Genomic DNA, 27,441 nt, shown 5'->3' with positions numbered 1-27,441 from the left:
TTAAGAAGTGATGGTCATTTCACATGTTTCTGTGAGAGAACACTGCCTTGGCGTAGGATTTGACATGATCTGGTGACTGTCCTTTTGCTTCACAGGGACAGCGGTTCTCCGATGCTGATGTGTCCTTCATCAATACATGGAGTCCTTACCTGCTCCATAGAAGCTGTGCTGAGGCTGATCCAGACCTCTTTGCCAGGGTAAATGGTAAGCATGAGCTTTGTACGTCTTGGTAGAGGTAACAGTTGACAACAAGTGTTTGAGGAGCTTAATTTATCCGGCCATGGGTGAATAATAGTTAGCTTTCTGTACTCTGATAATATTTGACATTATTAAGCTGATTCCTAAGATGTCTTTGACCTTGTATTTTACAATCCAAAACCATTTCTCGACCGATTAGTGGGAACGACCCTATGCAAATTATTTTTTTATTTATATCGGACTTTCAGAATGATCGATAACATTTTCTGTCGTTTTAGTAAGATAGTAAAGAGACCACACGACACAGGTAGTAAGAAGTATATAACCAAGTGTATTCCCTCTGTTAATGTACACATATTTAGAGTCATCTCACTGGAACACTTTACAATAACATTTAGAAAGAACAGGAAGATACTGGGAGGAGTATGTTTGGAATGGAGAAAGAGAGAAACCAGACAAACATGGCAGGAGAGTCAATCGATGGAGCCTGTCAAATGAAAACGATGGCCGTCTTGTCTCCAGCCGTACGGACAAAAATAGATACAAAACAAATTTAAAAAAGAGCCCATGGAGGATGGATCGAGCCTGCTTTCTCCACGGGGTATGGGGACGTACAATCTGCCATACAGAGATAAAGGAATAGATGCAGGACAAAAAACTGATTTAGGATGACAGATGGGGGATGGATTAAAAGGAGAGGAACTTTCCCCTCCCGGAAAAGGAGAATGGGTGGTTTCATGTTCATAACCCAAATCACATTTGCTCAATTACCAAAAGAAAATACATAGAAATTTCAGTTTTCCAGAATCATATGGTCATTTTTTTCTCAAACAGGAATGGTAGTAGGGAAAACACATTTCTCTTAGTAATGGGATGAGAGTCAAATATTTAGACATTTCACAAACTTTTTTCAGGATTTTCTTTTCTTTTCATGGTACAGTTTTCTTTTTTTAATAGAGTTGAGAAAATTGGAATACTAGAGTTCTGTTGTACATCTTCCAAGGGAACTGGCGTTCACCTTTTTAATGTGTGTGTGTGCTCTTCCCACAAAGTCTGCTTTTTGTGCCCATTGGCTGCCATCAGTCCAGTCAGGCTAAGAGAGAGGAGGCGAAAGACACAGTCGCTTTTTTCAGCAGCAAGGTATCTCTCTCCACAGTGGAACTCCAGCAAGAATGAATTTCCCTAAAATGTCTCTCATTTCTCCAGAGAAAAGAATAAAAAAAAAAAGAAAAGAAAAGAGCAAACCAAAGTGGCTGAGTCTTGCAGCAAGGCATTGCGTCAGCCGTACTGTTCATGAGAGGGGTCGGGTCAGGGAAACTGGGGTTGGTGAAACTGTTCCGACGTCAGAATTCCTTAAGTCCGTCTTCGCTGCGCAGTAGCAGCATACTTTCAATTTCCTCACGTCTTAGGTCCATAGGTGTCTGCAACGTCTATACATATATTTATAATTATATAGAACAGAGTTCATCTGGTTTGCTGGAGGTTTTTTTCTGTTTTCGGTTATTAGTAACTGTAAGGACGTGACGCAGTTTCTCTGCTGGCCCACTAGGGGGTGCCTCGGAGCCCCAGAAACACATGACACAGATCTGCTGGAACAAAAGGACGACCAAGGGGTTTTTGGCCTCGACAAGTTTTTGGCGGCTAAACGTACATAGTTAGCATCCATTAGGTCGGAGCGGTGGTTTCTCACATAGTTGCTACGTTTAACGGTTGTTATGATCATCAATCATCGTCATATTTTTTAAGTTTTTTAAACTCCACAGAAAGAAAAATTTCTCTTTTTCGTAAATGAATACTACATGCTTGAAACACGGCAGAGTTTACGTTGCATCAGCTGCAGAGCACCGTAGACAAAGAGAGAAACAGAGTGCGCGAGCGAATGAGAGGAAGAGAGAGAGCGATTTGACGAGAGGGTAGAGACGTCTTACAGAGGTGGGAGAGTGTTCCTGTAAGCTGGCAGTAGTATTGATTTTAAACAGAGGGATGTTCGGTTGCTAATTGAAGCCTAGCTGGAAAAGAATATGTTGATACTGTCTAAGGTGACGGCATGCACCACAAGCTCGCCTCAAAGTGACGTACAGACCTTGACACAAATACTGATGATGGTGCTTTCTTACAGTACTCGAGATATTAAATAACCTGTCATGTGTTAATCCATCAGTCACTGTTTTATCAGCAGTTGGTATACATTGTTGGCACAGTATGTGTTGAATCTGAGGTGTAATAGCTTTTCATTACATCCACAACATTTAATCAGAAGTCAAATCAATCACAGCGCGATGCTCAAAGAACGTGATGTTGCCTTACCGCCTCCCTCTGACCAGACTAGAATTGGAAACATGTATGGCCACCTGACAATACTGAGTATGAAATGAATTACCCTCTAAGTTATGTTTGCCATTTTCCCTCTCTCTCATTCTCTCTCGTCTCTTTCCTTCTCTAAGTGCGTCTGTTGTCTGTCTCTGTGTGTCTCGGCAGCGCTCCCTCAGACGTAGTACTCTTTATCTTTGTTCTTCTTGTTCTTGGTGACCGTCTTGGCAGTGGTTGGCTGTTTCTCCTTTACCAGGGCTCCGTTGCTCTGCGTGGCTGAGTTGCTAATGTAGTTGCGGCTCTGGTCCACCTGGTAGGAGCCCTCGTCGCGGTTTCGGTACTTGTACATGGCGTAAAGCAGGATGAGAATGCAGAGGGCGGCGGCTGCCACGATGCCGACCACCATTCCTGTGGTGCTGCTGGACTGCTGCACTTCCACGGCGCCCGGGAGCCCTCTCTCTGGAGACGTGGGGTCTGGAGTGGGAACATGGGGGAAATTTGGGGGATATGTTATACCTGGGACTCTGCGGTGGCCAGGGTCTGAAGAGGGGTGGGCTGGCGGCAGCAGCACCTGGTCCCGGGTGTTCATTTTCCCGGCGGGGATATTGTTGCTACTGCTGCTGCCACCGGCAGCCGGCTTGATGCGTGGGTTGAGCTGGTCGGGATTGGCCGTTGGGGTTGAGGATAGAGGTGGGCGGTGGGAATTGGGGACGCGGGAGAAATGACGGTCTCGGGGGTTCTGGACACCACCCTCAGCGGCTGGGGGAGGAGGGAGGACAGTCCTGTCGGTGACCAGGGGGGAGTTTTTGTAATAGTCCTCGTCATCCGACTCGGTCATCTCCCCCGAGCCATACGCCGACACCTCGATGGTCTCCTCGCAGTCCTCTTGGTCCAAGGGGCAGGGGGGCCGGCCGTTTGGCAAGGGGAGGGACTCTTTGGTGGTTTCGAGCAGGGTGAGGAAAGGGCGGTAGGTAGTAGGGGGTGGGGGGATTACTGGGTAGCGGGTGGCGATGGATGGGGGGTCTAGGGAGTCCACCGTTATAATGGGCAACACTAATTCACCTCCTAGGACAAGAAAGAGACAACGAAGGAAAGAGTGTTAGAGACCACCTGAGAACGAGACCACCTTTAGGTCAACAGAAGAGAAGCAGTTCAAATTAATACAGCAACACCAGTATTAGAACAGCACTAAAGCTTAACATGAGGTTAGTTATATAAGTTTAGTTAGTCTGTTCTATTTAAAAAGTTAAAATGCTGACTAACTCTGAACTGAGCTAAAATACAAGCTGAAAGAACATTCTGCATCCTGCACCTGTTCCTGACTGCTCTGACCTACACCTACATGATATATCACTAACACAGGAAAAGTAGACTATAAATTACACTGAACAACTTAACATCTATTGTACTAAACAGCCTATCCTTCACTGCTAACTTGCTATCCTTTCCTATGCTTGCTACGCTAACGCTCAGATGTTTCTTGCTGCTGTGATTGGTTAAATAAGATAGCAAACCACGAGGTTCAGGTCACTTACATCAACAAATTGGCCGCATGATTTTTGCATGAAAAAAAAATTACAAAAAGAAAGCTGTGTAAGATTGTTCTTGGATAGTGATAAACAACTTTCCCCCCCTTCTTTACCTCCTTTCCTTTTGTTTATTTACTGGGTGGAAGATAATCAGAATCTTGTTGTATAAATCTTTTTTTTCTCATGAAAATTGTCTCAATCCCACTCCTCCCCTTAGGCATGGTTGGCTCAATTCTGATTAGCTTAATCTGTATGCAAACCCGTTAGGAGCCGCTGTAGGAAACCGATGCCCCTAATTTCTAACCAAAACTCTCAGTGCACTGAGAGACAGCATTAAACAGTACTGCTCCCTGATGCCCACTTCCCTCCCAAACACCACACATAAACACGGGGCAATGATGTCTTTCTTAAGCAGCCACTAAACACAAGTGAACACTTTGTCTTAATGAGCCAAAATCGGTTGAAAAGCTTCAGTTATGTTATCTGATTTTAGGCCACTGTGAAATGAACATCCAAATTAAATCATTGGGTGTTAATACCATTTGTTGTAATTCCAGTTGGGAGTAGTTGGAGTTAAAGGATAATTCCAGTACTTCTGAACCCAGGCCCTATTTTAATATGTCGGGGTCTAAATGACTGATGGGTACAAAACGTTTGGAGTTGCTCCAGTATGGTGCTTCAGCCGGTTGCCACAAAATACCAATGCTGATACCAATGGTGACTCCGAAGTATGTGCACTTTTGTGGGCAATGTGTCACAAGAACTGTCCGTTTGAGGCCGATGACACGTGTTTGAAAGCAGGCGCGCGCTGTACGCGGACGCAGGTGAGGACAGAGGACGAGCAGCGGAGGAGCAGCCCCGCCTACTCCCCGAACAAAGTATCCAGAGCCGTATAGGCAGAGAGTCGCGTCAGTGGAGTTCCAATATGCTCCGTGATCCGCCATTGCGATGTCGCAACTCTCTCTCTCTCTACTATGTGTAGGGCTGACCCCGGCGGTCAGCCAAATATCATGTTGATCTATTATAAAAAGGTCTATCTCTGTAGGGATCCTTTCTGTGATGCTGTCTATAAAAAGACTATAAAAATAACAATCTGGTGGTGGTACTTTTATACCCCTTTCCCACCGAAATTAGAGTGTTGATGCAGGTTTTTTAGACCCGGGAAGACCAGTGGAGTATCCTGCTGTTGGCGCCTAAAAACGCGTCAGAGACAGGGTTGGTGAACAGTAAAGATGTTACAGTGGTTAGGTCTTTATCGTATTGATTACTCATTCAGCCTGTGTATCAAACTCGGCGGCATGTCGACGATATTTGAGCGCTGCTTAAATAGAGACGGGCGGAATTCGAGATGACAAGGAGTCGCAGAAGTTACCGATGGATCATAGCATCGTGCCGGAAAGGTGGCGGAGATTAGCGTGTCGATGCAGGTTTTGTGTTCCCATCAATGCCGATCGGAGCCGAGACGATAAATACCCGGGTCGACTGCAGAGTCATTTGACCCGGGTCTGAAGGCCGATTGTAACCTTTCCTACTAAGCAAAAAAGCCGGGCTGAAGTCACCTGCTAGAACAATTTAATTTTGTTCCTTTTAGTCATTTAGATCCCAAAATATGTCCAGGTTCAGGCCCGGGTTTAGAAATACTGGGATTCTGCTTTAAGGGTTAAACATATTTGGAGTACGTTAACAGAACATGGAAGAATATCAGCTACTATAACAGTCTGTTAATACACTACATTTGACTTCATAAAACTTCACTCTTCAGTCTGGAAAGTGTGTAAGGGTCAAGTGTCAACAGTCAAGGAAACATTTGAAAAACATATCAGGGAGGGATTAGATCATGGCACATCTTTGAGGGAGAAAAAGGGAAGGTAACAGCAAAAACATGACCAAAGAAATGCCAACATCACCAGCATAAAATCATGACTCTGGCTCTTTGTTCATTGATGAGGTAAATCAGATTGACTCAGAGGTAGAGGGGGTTGGATCAGGCAGTTCGGGGATACTGGGGAGAAGTTTAAGGGGAGGTGCTGGGATTGTAAGAATTCCCCAGTGGCCTTTAATTCAGCTCAGAATGGACCCCCACAACCCTGAGCCCCCCAACCTGGTCAGTTATACAACCATACATTTTCACTCAAACATTGGCAAAGGCTTTGTTGCAAAGGGTGATGCATTGAGTTAACAAAGCCACTAAACATGTCAGTATATAAAACAACACAGTTCAGAGAAACAGGCCTTGGAATGAAGCAAAATGTGAGAGCTGTGAAGGAAAAAACTTAGTGATTCTTTCAAACCTTTACTAACTTCTTAGTTCTGTACCAGTGCTGGAAGGGCTAGTTTCCATGGCAATGATATTTCTCTCTATTATATTTTCTTTCTTTCCGCGTTTGAGGGCTGTGTTTCACCTTGAAGGCTGAGAGGACGGCAGAGCGTGGTGGCACATTTGAGGAACAAAGACCTTGTAGGATTTTGCAAGTTTAGTGCGGTCCAAAAAACCCGTCTTTTTCTTTAACTTTGACAAGTTATTTCACTAAAAACTGTTTTTCGGGACCTCTGAGATAGTTCCTCAGAGATCCAGGACATATGCCTGACTGAGGGTTAAGGACGAGATGGTAGCTTTGCTATCTTTACTTTGCCATCTGCCTGCACGGCAGAGATGCTGCAAGTGCAATTTCAAGCTTTCTACCTTCTGCTCGTTGTGCAGCCCACCAATTACTGAGGAGAAACCTCCACTCACTGTGTGCCCCACTTACATGTGGCTGACTTTGCAAATGGATGGTCTTGTTACGGTAAACACTTTCTGTATTCCTTGCAGAATTGGGAACACTGCTTTTCGGTCTAAAATCGACCAGAAGATTGCTTCAAAAGGATTGTTTAGATTGAGTTATTATAGAAGAACGTTTAAAGGATTGTTCCAACAAATCACTCGCATCACTCTGCTGTACAGCCCGAAGGGGGTATATCATCATCCCAGTGACTACCAGAAATATAATGAACCTCAGCCCTCAAACACGGAGAGCCACGTCTCAGCACCCTAGGCACATATCAAGAGAGCCATCTTTTCATTTCCTGTTGTGTGACCCAAACCCTACTGCACCCGCAGTTTAAACCAATCATGAACTTCAATTGGCTCTCCCCTTCTCCACGACTGCACCCTCTTCCCTCTGCATGCAGCTCTGATTGTTCAGCGAACACCCACAGACAGGTCGCAGACAGGCCAAGAGAGTTGACTTGAATCGTCACGAAAAAACGTTCGTTCACAGATGTGGTTTCCTGCTGAACGCTGCCAAGAACCACGGACTGATTTTAACATGTAGGACATTGATGAGGTGTAACAAGTATGGGAAATGTCTTCTGACCACTCAAAGCTGCTTTTACACTACATGTCACATTCACCCTTTCATACTCACATTCACACACTGATTGCAAAGGCTTAAGTGCTAATCTCCAATCAGATCTTTGCCCATTCATACCCCATGGCTGTGCCTTCTGGAGAAATTCGGGGTTCTGTGTCTTACCCATGGACAAATCGACATGTGACTGTAGCAGTCAGGGATCGTTCCGATTGAGAGACGCCCGACTCTGTCACCAAGCCACAGCCGCCCCAATCGGTGACATGAAGCTGATAATGAATAAATGTTGACACAGACCATGGTCACATTCCAAAGGGAACAAATAAGACCAATGTCATTTGTTTTGCGACCAAAATCTGAAGTTTTTCAAAAGCCTTAAGTCCTTGGTTCCAACTTAGGGGATTGGCTAATACCAAAACGCCCATCCCATGAGATTCTTATGTCGTGGACATGTTGTTCACCACTCTAATATATAGAACAAATCGTAGATACTACTTTGCGACGCCAACACATTGATTTAGAACGGTGGGGGTCAGTTTTGCAGAACTTATTAAGTGTGGGCATATTTGGGACACACTGCAGCAATTTGAGAATTTAGCACAGACCGTACATAACAAGCCAATGCAACAGCGAATTAAACTTGCATTATTTCTAAGTAGTAGTAGTAGTAATTTATGTATCCACTCTCTCCTCAAATATGGTCCCCTCTGGCTCTAAAAAAACAAAGATACCATGGCCAAAGCATCACTGTGGCTACGTCAACTTCTTATATCCACTGATGGTGTTCACGCAGACTAAGACATCAGTATTTGTTACACAGACGCAGGCTATGTTTTATCTTAAATCCTGCACCATGGATTGACCAGCTTTGATGCAGCCTGTGCTGAAGTATACATATAGCATGATTCCAGTGTGTGGGTGCCTCTTTTTTCAGCACAGTCATTTAAGCATTAAAGCAAAAGAGACTCAAAGATATTCTGCCTGATTGATTGAGTTTGACTCCATTGATTTGCGCATCTGAGGCGGTGGAACCAGGTTTAGCCCGAATGATGAAATTTTCTTCTTTATCTTTACCCACACGCCACTCCACATCGCTGCCAGTGTGAGTCATCCTCTCTCCATTTATTCAAAACGAGAACAGGGCAGATGGATACTGATGCATCTTCGCCGGCCGCCTAACAAACATCGTTACTCTGCCGATCACGTCGCCCCGCTCACATCCATTTGAAATATTTAGAGCAAAAAGGTTGTTTGGAGTTTGAGTGTTCTATAATTCAGCTTTGATTAGACTGCAGATGGAAAATCCAACAGCATGTCCGTGCATTATATATTTTCCAGTGTTTGCTTTTAAATCATGCAACACAATAGGTACAATTACTGCCATATAATCTGTGCAGCAGGGGAAAGAAACACATGCGACTCCATAAACTGTTTACAACTGCTGCATTTGCTGCCGTCGCTCTCAGGCACAGTGATTCATGTTGACACAAAGGGATGATGCTCTGCTCGTATCGTGTCTCGCTGAGAGTCACATATTGGCTGCAGTCAAAGTCACCTCCCTGCAGCTCATCAGCACCTGGATCGACTCCATGAAGCTGGCTGGATTTGTTTCCTGGCCCGGCCCCGTGTTTCCAGCTCACTGTGGTATAAATAAATCCCAGACATGCACAGGGAATTCAGAGATATCAAAATCTACTACTTCACCACCTCCCTGCTTTTGCTTTCTCTCTACATCTTTTTTTTTGACTACCAAGGTGCTGCGAGCAGGTATATCTGCTCCACGTCTGCTTTCTACAGTAAGCCTTCCTTTGAGTGCATTTGTTCAATCCAACAGCAAAGCCAGCTCGCTTAAAAAAAAAAAAAAAAGTGAGGAAAAAATTAAGTAAAAGAGAAACTGGGTTAGCTGGTGCAGACAAACTGTGAACCAGCGTTTCTCTACATGCTCCTGGGAGAAACTCTGATATTTATTTACAGTTTGAAGAGTGAGCAGAAAGACGCCCTGCTGAGAAAACACAGGCACGAGGGGAAAAAGAATCCATTACTCGCAAACGATAGTTTGCAGCAGAAATTCTTAATAACAAAATGCATCATTGACCAGTTTTGAAGGGAAATGGTTCCAAGGCATATGAATAATGTTGAATAATGTTTTCTGCAGATGATGGAGCACCAGGCTCGACATTCATCTTACTAATGTAAGAACTGAATCCCCTGACTTACCTCTGTGGAAGCTCTGTTTAGTCTTTATTGTTTTTACCAAATGAAGACAGCACAGTGTGAACATTAACTAAAGCAGCTGCTTTCACCTTCTTTAATACCAACCGGAAATAAATGCTATCCATTTGGCATCATTACATTGTGTGTTTGGTAATGACATCATCATGTTACATTACATCAGTGGTAGGGCTGCACGATAAATCGTTCAACCATCGCAATTGTGATGTGTGCTTGTGCAATGGTCACATCGCAGGACGTGCAATTGTGAGGCAAATTATCTGCAACATGTGAAGCTGCTACTTTGTTGTTGCTTAGTGCAAATCTACAACAAAAGTCTGCCTGATTTGACATTAGTGCGGCCCTTTATGAGAGCACAGAGCTGAGCTACAGTGTCTGTCTGTCACCTGCCTGTAAACAAGCACGTGACGCTCATCTGTGGGATGATCAAGGCAGGCTTTCAGTCATGCGTGGCGACTTTTCAGTGCGTGTATTTTCAGCGGCACCTCGTCCAGGTGCTCGTGGCTACACATACGGGCTGGTAACTGAGCGGACGTGCCGCGAACTGTTTACTTTTAGCAGCTACGCCTGCAGAGCACACAGGGCGCGAGGTTGTGTGTGTGTGTCGACAGGAAGTAAAAGTCGTGAGCTGTCGTTTCCAAAGGTTACCGTCACCGAGCTGGTCACGCTGCTAAAACATACATTTGAACACGTACGTTAGAAACGGAGGATGACATCATAACACATCAACTACTATTTCCTGTTTTTTTATATCGCAAAGAAATATCGTCAATATCAATGTCACTTTTTTCACGTATCGTGCAGCTCGAGTCAGTGTAAAACTGGGTGATATCAAGCAGGTGACTGATGGGTGGCAGATTGTTGTTGCATAATTGTGTTTAAATTGATCTGAATACAATCTGTGACAGCCAGAGCATAATTTGCCTAATTTACATAATGTGTTGGTTGTACACATATTAGGGACATGAAGCATTAGAAAATATAATTGCAGCACAACGAGCTAAAGAAAATACCAATTCAGTTGCTGTATTTCTAATGCAGATAAAATATAAAAGATGAAGTTATGGTAAGGAATTTTGTGCGTCTCTACGTTCAGAATTCCTCCCTATGAACATGTTTTGCCTATTTTGCAAAAATGTTATGTAAAACAAAAACTTCTTAATAATATCTTAATATGTAATCCAACTCCCACACTTTTAAGTCAGCATCTTATAACCCATATTTTATACTTGGTGCGATTGCCAACATTCCAGCCTCAGAGTGGCCCACATATCCCTGCGAGCGAGGACTTCCTGTTTCCTTCGCCTGCATCTTGAGACAAGAGAATAGAGTAGAGGGATGACATCTTGATTGTCATCTGCATTCATATGCAAATATAGATAAAGAGATTAAAATAAAGCTAAGTCGTCATCAAGCTTAACCCACATGGACTGTTCCTGCACCCAAACATGATTGGTTACTGCTCAGAACATAAATCTTGTGTTAATATAGATCTATAGAGAGCATTTCCACAGATAATCAAGCATTGAACCAATCACTTTAATCTATCAAGACTTGAGTGAAGTTGAGCATGCATGTTGAACTGTTTAGAGATTATCTAAAGTACACAGGTCCACGCTTCTACTATGCCAACATGTGTGATGAAGTTGGGCCGTTTTACTTGTAGAGGGACGGTTAGCTAACAGATCAATAAAGTATCACACTGACAAATAACTGACACCCAAAGCGATCGACCGATGCAGGTTTGATCCAATGTGAGCCGTGACTCACGTCGGGTGAGGGGGAGGGGGGGCTCAGCGCTCCGGGTCATCCCTCATCTATCACCCAATCTCTTAGTTTCGCTCCTCGACCTAAAAAAGAACACTCGCAGGTCGTCTCTATAGCGAGCGCGCCGTCTGATGAATTATTGAGGAGCTCCTCAAAGCTGTGATCTTGTCAAGAGTAAGACCGATATACAGCCTACAACATCCTGGGACTGATAAGTAGCTCGGAGGTATGCAAGAGAGGGAAAGTGAGGTCGTGCTGAGGTAGAGAAAAGACAAAGTGGAATATGGAGATATAAATTAAAGACATTTAATGAGCGGGGCTTGTTGTTGGAGGAGGAGATGTTAGAATATCTTCTATAACCGTGTGTTACTGTGAGAACAGAAAGTTTTAGGAGATGACGAGAAATATGGTTTTTCTGTTCACTTTGTCACTCTACTGTCCCCACTAAGTTCCATCTTTGTAATCCACTTCCTGTGTCTTGTCACCCTTCTGACGAGAGGCTCATTAACAACCCCGAGGATCCAAACCAAAAGCTTTAATTGGGTGATGTAATTAAGGCTCCCTAACAAAGTCAAAGTTTAATTAGCCTGGTGGGAAAGGCAGGAATCGTTCTCGGGAATTTCCCTCCGCTCCCTCTCTCTATTTTGCATCCTCTTCCTCCTCTCCTTTGTACCTCCTCCGTGTCTCTCTCTCTCTCCCTCCTCTCCCCTCCCCGTTTCTCCTCTCCTGCTTTGAGCGCAGAGGAACGTGACGCAAATCTCAATGAGGGTCAGTCCTTCACAGCGCAGTCCTCCTTCCAGCTCTTTCCCCGCTCATCTCTTCCTCAGGCTTTTCTCTCTCTCTCCCCGCCCTGCACTTTTGTCTATATGGCATCCACTCTGAGCTTGTCAGCAAGTGTGCGACTGCGGCTGCCCTGCAATCATTGTAAGGGGGTCATCATTTAGAGCTAGACAGCCCCAGAAAAGTTGTGGATGGAAAGCTGTTGTGAGAAAATACCCTTGAATTGGCTGTTGTGGCACTAAGGCTGCAGGTAAACATCTGTAAAGCGGATAAAGCTGCACCGGCTGTATGTACTGTAGGAAGGGCTTGTATCGATCCCCATGTATTCACAGCAGTCATATCTTGCTCAGCTGTGCTTAACATTACTTCTCCCTCCTAGAGGCAGTTCAATAACACAGAGTAATTGAAAACACAGGGAATGGGTCCTATCATACAGCGACTACAGGCCTGTGTTTGTGGAGCAGTGATGGAGAGGGGACATGTTTTTTCGGACGATGTTGATTCTTCCTCTCTTTTTTGTCCGCAGCTTTCACCGAGGCTTATCCGACCCCGCGGGCTCGCCTGGCTGGAACTCCTGTGGCATCTGGAAGGTGCGATACGGAAGCACGTGCGCGGGGCCGTGTTTGTTGTTTCTCGGGAGAGAGAGAAGTTTACACCCACAGAGCAAGAGAGAGACAAGTGTCTGTCTGGAAAGGTGAGCATGTCTGCCACTGTGTGTGTGTGTTTGTGTGGGCATACATGAGAGATGGAGAGAGAGAGAGAGAGAGAGAGAGTTGTGTTTCCCCACGGGAGATTAAGCCTGGGCATAGCATCCACCGAAAAACTCTCATTTCTCCTTTCGATAAGAAGGGAATTGAGTCTCTATTTCGGTCCCAGCCACCTACAGAGAGAAACCGCAGGAGAATGCTGCACTCGAGTTTCTCCACACAGGTTCAGATCAACACACAAACACACCGATTGCTATAATCTCCTGTCATTTACAGTCCAACATATACTCTATTCAAACCTCTAATCCCTGTTCCGGAAATAAAACTTAGCCCAGGAAAGAGACGCGCTTTCCACAGAAACAGACATAACTTTGTGTTTTCTTGTTAACTCAAAGTTTGCTCTACCCTCAGCACAATCTGGCCTTCATGTATAATTCATAATGGATCTCTGGTAAGATAGGTGATTCATTTTCAATGTTGTTATTTGCATTTATTTCTACATTAAAAAAAGAACCCCAACTGAACTTTATATGCTCCTGCTTGCTTTTTGGGTTTTTGCAGAAGCTGCTACCAAGGATGGAGATCTCCAAGGGTAAGAAAGATGCATTAATGGTGCCTAATGCAAAAAAAGTGCGTAGTGTGAAATTTAGGCTTATGTCTTAAGAAGAGGTGAGGCCAAGTATGTAAGTGGTGACGTGACATCTCTGCATTAAGCCGCTACAACGTCTCTTATTTACAATATGCCGCAGTGCTGTTTTCCCCGCAGTTATAAGGGGTGGGAAAACTAACTTGATTGTTGCTCCATCATGATTGCTGCCGCAACCCTCACAACAATCAACGTTGCCGTAGGCTGCCAGCTTCTTCTAGCTACATCACCGACTGCAAACTCGACATGGCGAAAACAGATAGTAGGCTGTAATTTGTGTGTGTTTTAAATGCAAATAAATTAAACAGTTTTTTATTAATAAATAGCTACAGAAAACCTTCTCCTCTGGGATACCCCCAAAAACAGACTGCGTCTTATATTCTGGATTTTTGAATATACTATTTATATTTCCATAAATTCTCAGGCTCCTACACAGAGATGTGAACTTGAGACTTGGTCTTGAGTTGACTCGAGTCACTGTTTTGATGACTTGCGACTTGACAAAAAATACTTGAGACTCGACTTGGACTTGCAAGTTAATGACGTGAAACTTGACTTGAGGCATGATGACTGTTAGATATAAAATGACATAATTCAATGTTGTCAAGTTTCTGTCTAACTATCAAGTACGTACGCAGCGCAAACTGGGAATCATGATTGGACGACTCAGAAAGCTCCCCATATGTGATTGTCATGATTGGATGGCTGGCTGTCAGTCAAACTCCTCGCTATGGCAACACGCAACATCAGAAGCCTCATCAGTCTTACTCGTTACTCCTCAATACACTCTCAGAGCAGACCATCATCATGGCTGCGTCTGTGCCAAGATAAAACAGATACAATTCAATGTCATACTTTTCGAACAGGTTATATAAGTTGGCCAATAATATCATTATTAGACGGGCTGCTAACACCTTGTCTTTTCTCTTTATAAAGACCGGATACTACAGGTAAGAGTGCTGGATCTTGGGTGGAAAGAAAGTGACATGACTTGGGACTTGACTTGCCTTAACTAAGGACTCGACTCGACTTGACATAACCTGTGACTTGACTTGACTCGCCCAAGAAAAAATGACTTGAGATTGATTGATTGATTCTGGAACAAAACCCTGCTCATACTCCTCTCAGAATGTCACACAAGTAAATATAATGATATTAAAACTTCTTTTCAACTGAGACTTAGAATTCATGAGATCAAAATTCCTCATTACGTACAAAGACGACGCAAATGCTAATACAGAGACGACATTGCTTGGCCTTTTGCCTCAACACAGCTCACAGCTTAGAAATTAAATGTGATCTGCAATCTGCAAATCAAGTCTGCATTAATAAACTATTTGTTATTTTAGGTGAAGGTTTGGAGAAGAACAATTTCTACTACTTTAATCCTGTCTCTATTGTAATGATTGTTATAATGGTTTTCACCCAACCCACACCACCGTCATTTAAATCTGTAATGCCGTTTAACAACAAAAATCGTATCTTAAATATGATCAAATGTGGATCTGCACATCTATTACTGTAGTAATCATTTGAATCCCACTGCTTCACACTAACATGGTTCTTGGCAGTCTTCAAAAAAGGTCAGCTTAATGGAGTTAGAAACCACAGAGAGAGCGAGTTAAAACACGCGGCCTTTAACTTCCCCCACCTGTCACGGTGTCAGAACAGTAGTTGACCCGCTGTTCACACTCGCAGCGCCTCAGCCACCGCGCCTGCCATGCTGCAGCTGTGTGCCGCACAGCACAAGCTGCGTTACCACGTGGAAACTGTCCTGCCTTGTTAAAAATCGGGGCAGGAGATTGGTGCAGCAGCTGGGTAAATGCCAGAAACTACCACTCGGCTGAGCAATTGATGGACAACAGTGCCGCTGCCTGCCTGCTGCTTTGAAAACCAATAAGAAAGGGTGCACATCTGGCCAATCAGAGCTGCATACAGAGGGAGGCGCAGTCACAAAGTGTCATAAAAGTGGAGTTAGGGTTATATCTACTTTTGCTTCTAGGCTGCACTTTGTTTCTTTTTTTTCACCAAGTGCTATGAAGACAGAACTCCCTGAGTTGACTCACCATTTCCAGGCTCACACTCCTCCAAATCTTCGTCATCGCTAGGACACTCAGCTGATGCTACCAAGAGGTCATCCGCATTCTGGAAGAGAAGAGAGAGAACGCAGAGGAGAGTCAGGACACATTTTATCTTTGTGCAGGAAACATAAAACATCCAAGAGTGTTTAGAGTCTCCGGCTGCAGACTTACACACAAGGTTAAGTCTGTAGGTTAGAAACTCTTTCTGTGAAGATTTATTTTTGAGAAGGTTTTTGTTAGTTGTAGTACATTTGTCGAAAATACGGAGGTGTGTTTGCTATATGAGTAGCACCCATGTGTATTTATGTAAGCAAAGATGTGAAGCTCTATCTGAGCAAACACCGAGCAATCAAAGAGGTGCAGCTCGTCTGTAACAGCGGGCATGCTCCATCGCGTGGGCGCGGAGGTCAGACAGAGAAAGCACTATTGCACAACGATCATTTAATTTATACTTTTGTTCTGTAGATATATTATCTGTTTCTTTATCAGGAATGTTCCTGTTTTCACTCAGCTTGTGGCAACTTCTAGAGCTCAGCTGATATATCTGTCTGCCACTAAAATGTGGGCCTGTTAGCACATGTACTACAGAAGACAATGGTTAGGCTGATTTAGAGATGGTGGCATGCATAGTTTGTCTAGCAGAACTCGCTCTACAGTTTACAATACTTCTGATAATAATGTATGATAAGACATAAGTAGAAAAGGTCTGTTCAGCCGCTATATCTGTCATCTGAAATTTTTTCCCCTTTAAAGTTGTCATCCCGAAGATCTCAGTTTTGTTCTCTTTGGCGACACCTATGGCGATAAACGGTAATTGCAGGAGCACACAGATATCCAGACAGTGTTGCATGTGTGACGTCCACGGTTGGCTCCGGTTGTAACTCTTGATTTTCCTTTTTAGACTGTTTGCTTCATCTGAGCGTCGAGTTTGTTTCTTCTTCTTTGGATTTTCACTTCTTGTTGAAGTTGTATCTGTAGTCATCCATCTTTTCTTTGTTTGTTCAGCCAAAGTAGATTACTGTTTACTCGCAACACTTGCAGAGAGCGGAAAAGCAGCCGCTTAGCTCCGCCTACCCTCTCTGGCAGACCAACCTCTGCTGGCTGATGGAAAACGCGTCACTAACTGGGCGCCACAAGTGTCGCTACAGACACCCAGTCTGTAATACTGCTAATGCAAAGGCATGGAAATCTTCGAGATTATTACTTTTAAGATCATATTGTTATTGGTCTCAAAAATGCCATAAAGGTAAGGCTGTCCTTTTTACAGTATAATGCATGTCTATATCAGGAACTCCTCTTTTTGACCCAGCTTGTAGACATTTCTCCTTTAAACGTGATAAAGGAGTAAGACGATGTGGAGTCAGTTGGTGCAGTTTAAAGGTTCTGCATGTACAGCAGGTAGAGCAGCAGGCTCTCTGGCTGAAAACAGATTAAACCGGACAAGGTCCTTCTAATTTAGCAGCCAGGGTTTGTCCGCACTCCTGCATGACTCACACAGCTGCATGTCTAGACAAACAAACCCCCCTCCCCCCTCTCTTTTTCAGCCTCTGGTTGTTATTCAAGATGGGGTCACTCGATAGAAAATGGGGGGCTTTTATCGGCCTAATTGATTCAAGCACCACAGTGCCGCTCAGCGTTTCCTCTCCGTTATAATCCACGGGCTGCCTTGTGATCATTTATTAATTACATTGTGGCAACTTTGAGTGTTCACATCACCTGGCTCTGTCAAATGGGCCTAATGATGCTGATTCTTCCGTTTCCCGGCAACATCTCCATCAAACGTGCACTTCGATTTCTGTTCCATCCATGCAATCAGCTGCCTCGGCTTTCCTAACTCAATTTAAAACAGCACATGATGAATGCTTTAAAATGCGCACTTCTTTATATTAAGTGACCGAGGACGTCAATGAAGGCCCATCGGAAGGTTTGCTCGAGGCCATAACTGACAGGAATTGCTGAAATAATCGGATGTCCTGCTGAGTGGCGCTGTTGTAATTTCGTGCAACATCTGTGACACACTTGTAAAGCCCAATTCTCACCCTCCCTCCCTCCAGCATCTAATCATCCCACAACATCAGTGGTGCCAAGTGTCATTTACTAGATGGAAAACTGTCACATGAGGCCCACTAACCCAGTGCCAATAACTGAAGGAGAAACTCCAGTTTGACCTGGCCAGAACTTTTCTCATCAGCCTCCAAGTTGAATCCACGAGGAAAGAACTTCTTATTACTCGAATCCGTCCTGACAAATCAGAGAGAGAGATCACACGCACCTGGGAGAGCAAGGGCGTAGCGTTGTGATCTTAGTTTTATAACATCCTGACACCAAATTCGGGTCAGAGCGAGACAAGCGATGACTCCGACTGTTTCATGGAAACCCTCGGTATCAAGGGGGTGAGGGGAAGAAAAAATCCCACACACATCAAAAGGAAGATCTTTTATTCTAAGCATCAAAGCGCATTATTCCACTATGATCAAAGCTGCAACACGTTGGGTAGCTCAGAGCTGTTGGAGAAATTGAAATTTGGGTTTCCGCTCGCTTGCCTTCCGCCGCCCCGGCCTGCTCCTGACTCCGCTGTATCCAGGCAGGTGCTTGAGATATTCATTAGAGCGCTGTAGTTCCTGTTAGCTTTGCCTATTGCGGTATTTATAATGTTATTACTGTGTTTGCTTAGCAGAGAATAACACCACAGGCTTAATGGGATGGTTTATTAACTACCCAAAGGAGTATGCAAATGTATATAAAATATATATGTGAGCGTGAGGTAGAAATTAGGTGGGCAGCAGTTCCTCTTACGACCATGTGACTAATATAACTGATGCTGGGCCGAGAGGTTAATTAAAAACATCGAATCACCGTCGACATCCTCTTATAGGTCTTGTGTGCTCACTGGCTGCAGTTACATATGCCCACGTATCAGCACAAATCCCTGTCCTTATAAGGAGTTGTCTGTATTTTGCCAAAGACGGCGGGTGTACTGTAGAAACAGGCAACATTTCATCTACCAAACGATGCTACAAGCCTGTTAATCTCTGCGTTTGTTACCTGTCGTTGAAAAAGCAAGCTTTGGCTGCTTGGTTGGGGAGCCAGAGCTTGAGCATCACTCTGGCTCCGCGGGTCTTTAGTTACCAGCTTTGTGTTCGCATGTTGCTTTTACAGGTGCTTGGTTATATTCCACGTTGTGTTCACAGCAATGTCTGGACACAGTTTGCACTTTACCGTTAAATTATTGTCCTTTGACGCAACAAATTTAATGTAATGTCGATATCTCCATTCCTCAAATGATGCAGGTCGCTCTGCCACTTTGCCTCATCTCTGTTTGGACTATAGCCAAGTCATGACGTGAAGCGATTGTTGCGCGTCTCTCCTTTCATAAAATTACAGCCAAAAACAAAACACATCTCTGCCATCGTTTAGTGGCAACTTATTGAAACTTAGCTAGCTTGAAATGTAGTAATTAATAGTAGTAACTTTAACGTTAGCAGTCAGTGGTGAGTTTGCAAAAATAACGTTGACGGTTATAGTTGGCTCGCCGCATCGCAGAAGTGGTTGACATAGGTTGCACATAATGATATGCATAGTGTCACCCTGTCCATTAACGGGATTGGCTCCTTAGGTTTGTGACATCACAAACCCTGCCAATCTGAAAACGTGTCTTCAGCCTGTCCTTGGTACACTGCAGTTTAAAAGCAGACAGACCCAGCCATGGAGGTGATGCTGATGTTGTCCCTGATATGTCTGTTAGCACGTGAAGAACACCACATGAAGATGTTTACAAGGTTAAACACTGGACGGGGTCTGATACCCATAATGCACATAATACAGCAAAACGACTCATGGTTAAAGCCCCTTACTCTGAACTTTAATAGGGATTATAATGGAAATTTGCATCTTGCTCGTCACTTAATTTGCTATAAAAATAACAGTCATACTGCTACATATGTGCTGCTCTTTTTTTTAGCTGTTTCCAGTGATTATCTGTGATTTTAATTAGTTTTGAGTTTCAGTAAATGGCTACGCTACAGACCACCTGCTACATGCTAAATACCCTTTTTTCCCCTCCTGTTTATTCCAAACTGCTGCTGCCATAGATATAAAAAGCAAACAGCAACACTTCCTGTGTACCACCAGCTCCTCTCCCAGCACAGAGGCACCAGACGCTGAGTATTTAGAAGAGCAAATATGAAAGATTTCACACACTGTCTGCTGCCTCTTAGCAGTTCTAAATCAATGTTAACCTCAACCTTTAATGACTGTTTGATTTATTTTACTTGACTACAAATGTGTCTGACAATTTGAGATAAATATGTATTTTTTCCCTTTACGTCACTGAACCACGTCTGTTGGATTTTCTCTGTCGGAGAGAGCGGACGAGCTTGCCAGGGCTTCAACACCTCCTCGCAAAATAGAACAAAATCCAGAATTAAAAATATTGCGTCAGACTGGGACCATCTGTATAAATGATCAATAATATCGCAGCCAACTGAACACCCTAATAAGGCTTTTATGTTTTTGTGCATATGGCACGATATTGCATATTATATCATTAAACTACGCGGATGGGTGACTCATTGGTAGTGTCTATTCATTCTCTAGCACACATCCGTAACGCTATTTCAGGCTGTTGTGACGATATACACTACGTTCAGCTAGATGCATGGTAATAATAAAGAAGGAGCTGTTAAATTGCGTGTACACTATCTGAAAAATAGATTCTTAGCAATAAAAAGCACTTTAAAAGGTGGAACTGGGCTTTTTTACGACCCTACATAAATGTCAGTCAGGAAATGCAGTTCACATTAAAGCTCGTAACATCGGAGAAGCACTCAGAGCCCTTTCGCTATCCTAAAATGGTCCCAGATAATTTATCAAATGGCCGTCTATGGCTGCCAATTTCACATCACAGAATGCTGCTATACAAGCTCATTATATGCTGAATAGGGAGGAATGTTTCCGCCAAGAGGTCTGGAGGCCAGAGATAAGATATTGAACTGAGTGGATGGCTACATCTGACATCATGGAGTCAAGTTTCATTGGTGTCACGTTTAGAGAGGAGGCACACTGAACCACACAAAGCGTTCTTCTAAATAAGTCATGCCGAGTGGGAACACTTGAGACAACGTCTGCAGAGAAGCTTTGACTGACCTTTAAGTCGGGCGAAACATGGAAGTCTCAAAACAGCTGAAAGAAAAGTGCATTTTTTGTCAGCTGGCATCAGAGCATGACTTTGATGGAGCTACGGAGGACTCATTAAGTGACTCTTTCTAAATGTTCGAAAGAAACAACAAATAAACAGGAGGCCAAACCAATTCTCTTTGAACTGGGTGTTTGCAATACAAAGTGGCATGAGTTGAGCTGTTCTCCTGTTATCAACTGTTTCACCTTGACTTCAGTCTAATTGGCTCTGCTGCGTTTACTCAAAATTAGACACATCGGACTTTTAAAGGATGGGATGGAGATGATGACAAAGGGACAAAGCATGTGCTGGTCTCAATATTCAATATTCTGAGTCTGCTTATCATGGTTGTCAGGGACAAGCTTGATTGGCTTGCTGACTGATCTCAGATACGCTTCTGTGGACATGAACAACACCGGATATAGATAATTGGCACCTTCGTGTTTTTTTGCGGCATCTTAAAAGTTTGGTGTGTAACATATGAAGTACAAGGCTTTTAAGTAGTTATTGTACAGTACACAGTTACAATAACATAAAATAGCTGACATGATGTCCTACAAGAGCAGAAATCCCATCCTACTGTGATGTAAGATACGTTCCTGGATCTACATCCCATACAGCAACCAACAAGTACAAGACCAAGTACAGCGGTAACAAAATACCAAATACTTTAAGTCATCTCTAGTTAAATTTATAGTACAGTATGTAATGACCGCAGGATTAGTGATGAGTTTAACATGCTAACAAGGTAAACTAAACTAGAACCAAGGTAAGCAATACATTTATTAAAAGATTCATAGGAACATATCTGCTTGGCTAATCATGTTGCGTGTGTACTCACTGCATCTATGTTTGCCTTCAGGGTTTCTGCAAGGAAGTTATTTTAGCTAGGAGTACAGTAGCTGTTCGTAGAAGTCCACAATGATTTATTGTTTTCACCCTAAACCATGATCTTTTCCTGAACATGACCAAGTAGTATTGGTGCCTAAACGAGGGTGACCACACGTATGAGCTCATGGTACAATTGGAATTTTCATCATTTGTTTGCTCGTTTTAACACGGCTTTGTATATCGGCATTTCCACCAATGGCGACTGAAAACAGGCACTTGCAGTGTGTGCAAAACGCAGTGGTACTTTTCGAAGGAAGCAGTAACTCTCCTGGAGCTCCTTGGAAAACGCTAACTTCCTTTTTCAGCATGACAGCTAGCCTACCTGACGTTATGCAACAGCCGCGCACCCAGATTGATTGACACATGTTCAAAGAAATCAGTATTGAACTTTGACTCGTGGAGCATTACTGATGTTTTTCTATTGGTTATACATATTTGTCGGGACATTCCTGGTCAAAACGGGACGTATGGTCACTCTAGCCTAAACTTCACCAAACAGCGACCGTTTCACAACATGAACCACACACTTAGCTAGGTTAAAGCATGAAAACTACTTGCTTAAGTTTAGGAAAAGATCATGGTTTGAGCTTTAAAAAAAATCTAGTCATTGTTGACTTTTGGTTTTACAAAGCACACAGCCATTTCCGGGGGGCAGGTGCTTTCCTGCTAGCCAATCACAGCACTATAAGGCTGAACTATACGGAGCTCAGTTCGTAGAAAAAGAAAAAAGGCCTTCCAAAGGCTGGCTCAAACTTTTAAATGAAATGCAGCAAGGTCTTTCTGCAGAACACACAGATTGCTTCTAATGATATGGGGAAAGAGCTAGACCATATCACCCCTGGAGCCTGTTATTAGGTCTTGGTATGAGGGCTGGGTTGACCCGCCTCTTCCCTCTTCCAATACGGGGGCAACAGAGCTAATTGTTGCTTACAATGATGGTGATAGCTACACTTAGTATACGTGAACAATCGTCAGACCATAAATCATAGCCTTTCACACAGATGCTAAGGAGAGACATAAATATAGGTTTATGGCGCCCTAAGTTGTTGTGCTTCTGCAGGATTTCCTTTGCATTTCATGTTCCTCCCCTCCTCCGCCTTTCACTGATATGTCTGGATGTGCTTTAATTTCCAGCATCCTACCACGTCTGGAGTTTAGTCAGCCATGTCTTCTTGGAGCAAGTCAAAATTGCAGGGCTGATTGGTCTAATAGGACTAGCCACAAAAATGTGTTATGCGACTCTCTCTCAGACTGAGTGCTGTTTGAACGTCTTAATGTGGCTGAGAGCAACAGAAGGGAACTCACGCCAAACTCTGACATTTGACCTTGCAGCTGACATTTGATTTCTTTTGCAATCTACTCGTCCAAGAAGGCCCATCTGGTTACCTGGCTGGGCTGATTAATCTTTCAGATATTGTTTTCGGCACTTTGATATATTTCAGCAACTTTAGAAAGCCAATTAAAAGTAACTGGCAATGTTCCTTCACAAGGCACCGCACTTGTTTGTCTCCCCGGCCCCATGACTCAAACACCAGCCTTCTTTTAGCTGTGTTGTGTTGTTTAAGCTGCTCTCTACAGGCCTATTAGATCAGTGATTTTCTGCAAGACAACCCATCTCAGAACTTCTTAGGCCTGTTGATGGTTACATCTTGGACAGATCTTGTCAAGTCGCCAGTGGCTGGTTTTAGAACGCCAGGCATTTCACCTGTTCCGACAGCCAATTAGCTCGCAGCAAGTTGTCAGCTGGTCAAGTCAGATACAAACTGTCAATGAGGTAGAGTTTTGTACCGGGGAAAGAGAGGATCGCCTCAACGTAATGATTGAGAAACAACCACCAGATTTGTTATGAATTCAGCCAAAGAATCATTTTTCTGTGTCTCTCTGGACACTTTGCTCTCTATATATTTGTGCAGCCCAAGCACTGCCCTTGGTCAAATGGATACAGACCCGCAACTCGATGCTTTTGCTACGTCCATGACAGGAACAGTAAGCAGACACGATCGTGTGTTGTCCAATTGGTGTAAAGACCAACGCACTGCAAATAGTAGTCTGTTTCAACACAAATCGTTTGTCGTAACTGGCCTGTAGACTCATGTAAATAAGTTCGGATAGCTTACCTGTGTGACACTGTCCCTCATGGTTGGCGAGCGCTGCTTGCGGGTGGTGGTTGTGGCCATTGTGGTGGTTGTCTCCATAATTGTGGTGGACATATCAGCCAGTGGTGTAGTGGAGGTGGTGTCAGTGGTGAGCACTGAGGGTACATCACCCACCAGCCGCAGGTTACCCTGGGTCTGGACATTGGGGTCGCCTTCAGCTGCCAGTTTAAGCACCTGCAGGCCATTGTAGTACAGGCCTGAGATCTGGCCCTGGAAGTGGCGCCCCTTCTCTCCACCGCCACCAATTTTGATGAACGCCTGGCTGTTGAAGATAGTCAACTGGCGACCTGATACGTGAGAGATAAGGAAGATGAAGAAATGACCGAGAAGAGAGAGAGGAAGTGGATGTAAGAGAAGATGAGAAACCATGAAAAGAGAGGAAGAGGAGAGAAAGGGCACAGAATACAAATCAGTCATCGCCCCTCGGTGAGCTTGCACATGAAACACAAAGTAATACACGGGCACAGTGTGAAACAGGGGAGATAGAGGGACTATTTCAATCACATGGGATTTCCTGGGCAACACTTTAGGAAGATTGGACCCTGGTTTGCTGCAGGTGGAGCCATTATGGGGCTGGGCACGTGCCACTTCCTCGGAAAGGCAGCGTGAATGTGGCAGTCAAATAAATTGCAGGGGCAGTTGCAGCTTGACCCTGAGACTGAAGGTTCACAGTGAAACGCATCTCATTTGCCCCGAGATGGAATATATTAGAACAATGCTGGGTCTGTGTCATTGACCTCCAATGCACCTGAGCTGCACAATGATAAAGTACCTCTGCCAGCAGAGGAAAAACGTCACCCCACTCTGCCATCCAAAGGAGGAAAATAAGATCCTCATTGGAAGGAAATGTTTAATTCAGCAGGGGCCGTCCCTCTCTCTGTGGTCATTACCATTCATCTGGATGGATAGATGGATGACGGGAGGATAGGGTCGACCATTTAACCAGGGCCCAATACTAATGTGTTGCCAGGATTGTGGTGAAGGGGTGGAGTGCTGACAGGTGTAGTTTTTCTCTCTGCATTTTCTCCAGCTGATGTCAGTTTGTACTTTTTCCTCCACATATTTACATCTCGTCCGTCCCTGGGGACATCCCACCACACTAGGAGGACTGATGCGAACTTTGACCCCCATTATGAGAGGATATGAGGGAAGATGGAGAGTGGAGTATTATTGCAAGCTGCTGTTGGAAGGACGTGGGTTAAAAACAGACCTCATGAGGTAATTACTAAGAAGAGAAGGAGGAAGAAGCCAAAGAGCTTTTTTTACGGATAAATCAATTCCTGTAAGGAAAGAGGCAGTGTGTTTGTTTGTGAAACAGATACTACACTAATGTGTGCATGTGAGGGAAAAATATAGACTCTCTAGAGACGGTGTGCAGCAGACCTCTGAAATGAGAGACCCCTTCAGGCCTGATAGGAGTGTATGTGTGGGTGCACGTATGCAGATTTGTTGCAGTCTTTTTACAGCAGCTTCTCCCAGTGCATATATTTGCACATGAGGACCTTATGTCATTTGCTAATACTGGCTTCTGTGTGCGTTTAACGATGACAGATGAATCCTCTGAATGTTGCTTTTGTTTCCTCTGTGGGCCAGCAAGGACAGACTTCCACTCATCAACATGGAGACACTAGGGACAGGCCAGGGTCCCATTTGTTAGCGATTAAGAGAGCTGAAAGGGTGCTTCATCTCTGTAATTATGATTTACACTGCCTATTGCCTATAGGGTGGTGCTCATTCTGTATGTGTACCCACCCAGGTGGAAGGGACTATCAGACAAATGTGGTCTATTACTGCAGATGCATGTATGTGTTGGCATTAAAACCATAAAATATGAAGTCAATGTAGACACATACTGATTTGTGGACTTCCCTTTTTGACCCTCAAGTTTGGCATCTCCATCTTGGACTCCTGGAGACCACATTTGGACGACCACATCTCGTCAATCCCCGTTAGCCGTACACTGAAGCATACCCCGCTTTATCATCTATTTTACTGTACATGGTACCAGAATTTACGAGCGAACATCATGCTGTATTGAGGAAGATTTGAAACTAGCGATCGAGTCCATAAACTCATTAGGAAATTGTAAACTCAAGTGAGAAGTCAGAATTCTTTTTGAACAACTAAAGTTGCCCCCTGCTGGCCATTAGAGGTAATGCAGATTACAGGCACTTCTGTATTAGCTTCACTTAGAAACCAAGAGGCTATGTCCAATTCTTATATACAGTGTAGTAAAACAGCATGTACAGTGTATCTCTAAGTTTTCTATAAGTGCTGGAGAGAAGAATCTATTCCACTGAGACGGGCCATTACATGCGTCATCCCATTATCAGATCATTAGGCACGTCAAGGGCCCACAAGGGAGCCAGCTCTCGTCCCTTCACTTCATAATGATGAGACTTAATGTCTGGCATATGCACTGTTGACATAATAGCTGAGTCTCACTCTATTATCTCATCGCTAAGCACGTTTGATGTGGGAGGGAAGGGAAATGGACAGATTGTGAAATCGGGGACATCAGCAAAGAAAAATACAGGAGAAATAACCATGCTAGTGTCGTACGCAGAGAACCTTGAAGCATCACACTTTGTAATGCACATTAACATTCTCAGCCCACCTTATGCCCCCCCCCCGTATCACTTTCCCAGCGTCCTTGACAAAAGGACACATACATACACACCCACACGTCAGCCCTGAGGGTCTCCCATTTCAAGCAGCCCCAGCCGGGCCCCCACTCTCCAGTAAAAAGGTGAAGGAGTGCAGAGAAGTTGGAGCCACACTTCGTCATCTAAATTCCAGTGTACGATCCCTCCTCTTGGTTTACCGGACTGATCGAGTTCCTTTTAGAAAAACGCCCAACTTCCTGTGTGTGAGCAGCAACTCCCAAAGTCAGAAGATGATCTGTGCAGACGGGACAGTTTCCTCCCGAGGAGTTTAGGGGTATTGGTGTCACAGTGACACAGTCATAAGTAAGCTATATTGACAAGAGGATTATGATGCAGAGTAGGGGGGATTAGTTATACCTCTGAAACTGTGCGCACGTGCTTCAGCATATAGTGACATTTTTTTGTCCAAGCATCCGTGGGTTGACCTATTTAATCTTGCACTTTTACAGCAGCATGTGACGACGTCCTTCTTCATTACAAAAAAAAGACGAGTCTTGAGCGCAGCAGAGCATCATTTATGTGTTCGTCCCGTCTGAGAGAGAGACTGAGCCAAAAAGGAAAGGAGAAAAAAAAGCAGAAAGGTGCCCTCTAGACTAGATGAAGGGAAATCAGTGTTTGTTTTTGGAGCTGTCTGCTCGGGATGAGACTCTAACAGGGCCTGATGAAGTTATTGTTTCAGGGTCTGCCGGGTCAAATCAAAAGTGACATGCGGTTTTAGAGCCAATTTTGTCGGCGGGCATGAGCGGGGTAGGTTGGAAGGGTGGGAGGGGGGTGTGGGGAGAGAAAGAAGCCTCCGCATGACAAGCAATCACAGCGCTTAATATGACAGAGCTGGATGTGGTGCAGCAGAGGAAAGGGTGTGTATGTGCGTATATAATGACTTATGAAATATGTCAGTGAAATGACCTTTATATGTGTGATAGTTGGCCTTTTCAAGTGGTGTGTATTCGCC

At 44.1% G+C, this 27,441-nt stretch overlaps 1 protein-coding gene across 11 annotated transcripts in view; it reads right to left on the bottom strand.

The window, feature by feature from the left end:
* Nucleotides 1–509: 509 nt before the first annotated feature.
* Nucleotides 510–27,441, bottom strand: part of nrxn2b (neurexin 2b) — a 699,408-nt gene continuing 672,476 nt past the window's right edge. For 5 of the 11 annotated variants that reach the window (XM_069671760.1, XM_069671756.1, XM_069671757.1 and 2 more), the window contains 3 exons: nucleotides 23,785–24,110; nucleotides 15,586–15,664; nucleotides 510–3,573 (listed from right to left, as the gene is read on the bottom strand). In XM_069671760.1, the coding sequence (XP_069527861.1) occupies nucleotides 2,684–3,573; nucleotides 15,586–15,664; nucleotides 23,785–24,110 (1,295 nt within the window). In that variant the 3' untranslated portion in view covers nucleotides 510–2,683. Of the gene's footprint in view, nucleotides 3,574–4,630; nucleotides 4,646–4,995; nucleotides 5,022–7,781; nucleotides 7,794–9,326; nucleotides 9,343–12,167; nucleotides 12,180–15,259; nucleotides 15,270–15,581; nucleotides 15,665–23,784; nucleotides 24,111–27,441 lie in introns of all 11 variants that reach the window. The other 6 variants (XM_069671765.1, XM_069671764.1, XM_069671766.1 and 3 more) reach the window with 4 other exon arrangements.

This window comes from Semicossyphus pulcher, unplaced genomic scaffold (genome assembly GCF_022749685.1).
Source record: "Semicossyphus pulcher isolate SPU_LCO1_2020_fin unplaced genomic scaffold, fSemPul1.0.p SCAF_21, whole genome shotgun sequence".
NCBI lineage: Eukaryota > Metazoa > Chordata > Actinopteri > Labriformes > Labridae > Semicossyphus > Semicossyphus pulcher.
The sequence above is the reverse complement of the archived record's forward strand: the minus strand, read 5'-3'. Positions and strand labels throughout refer to the sequence as shown.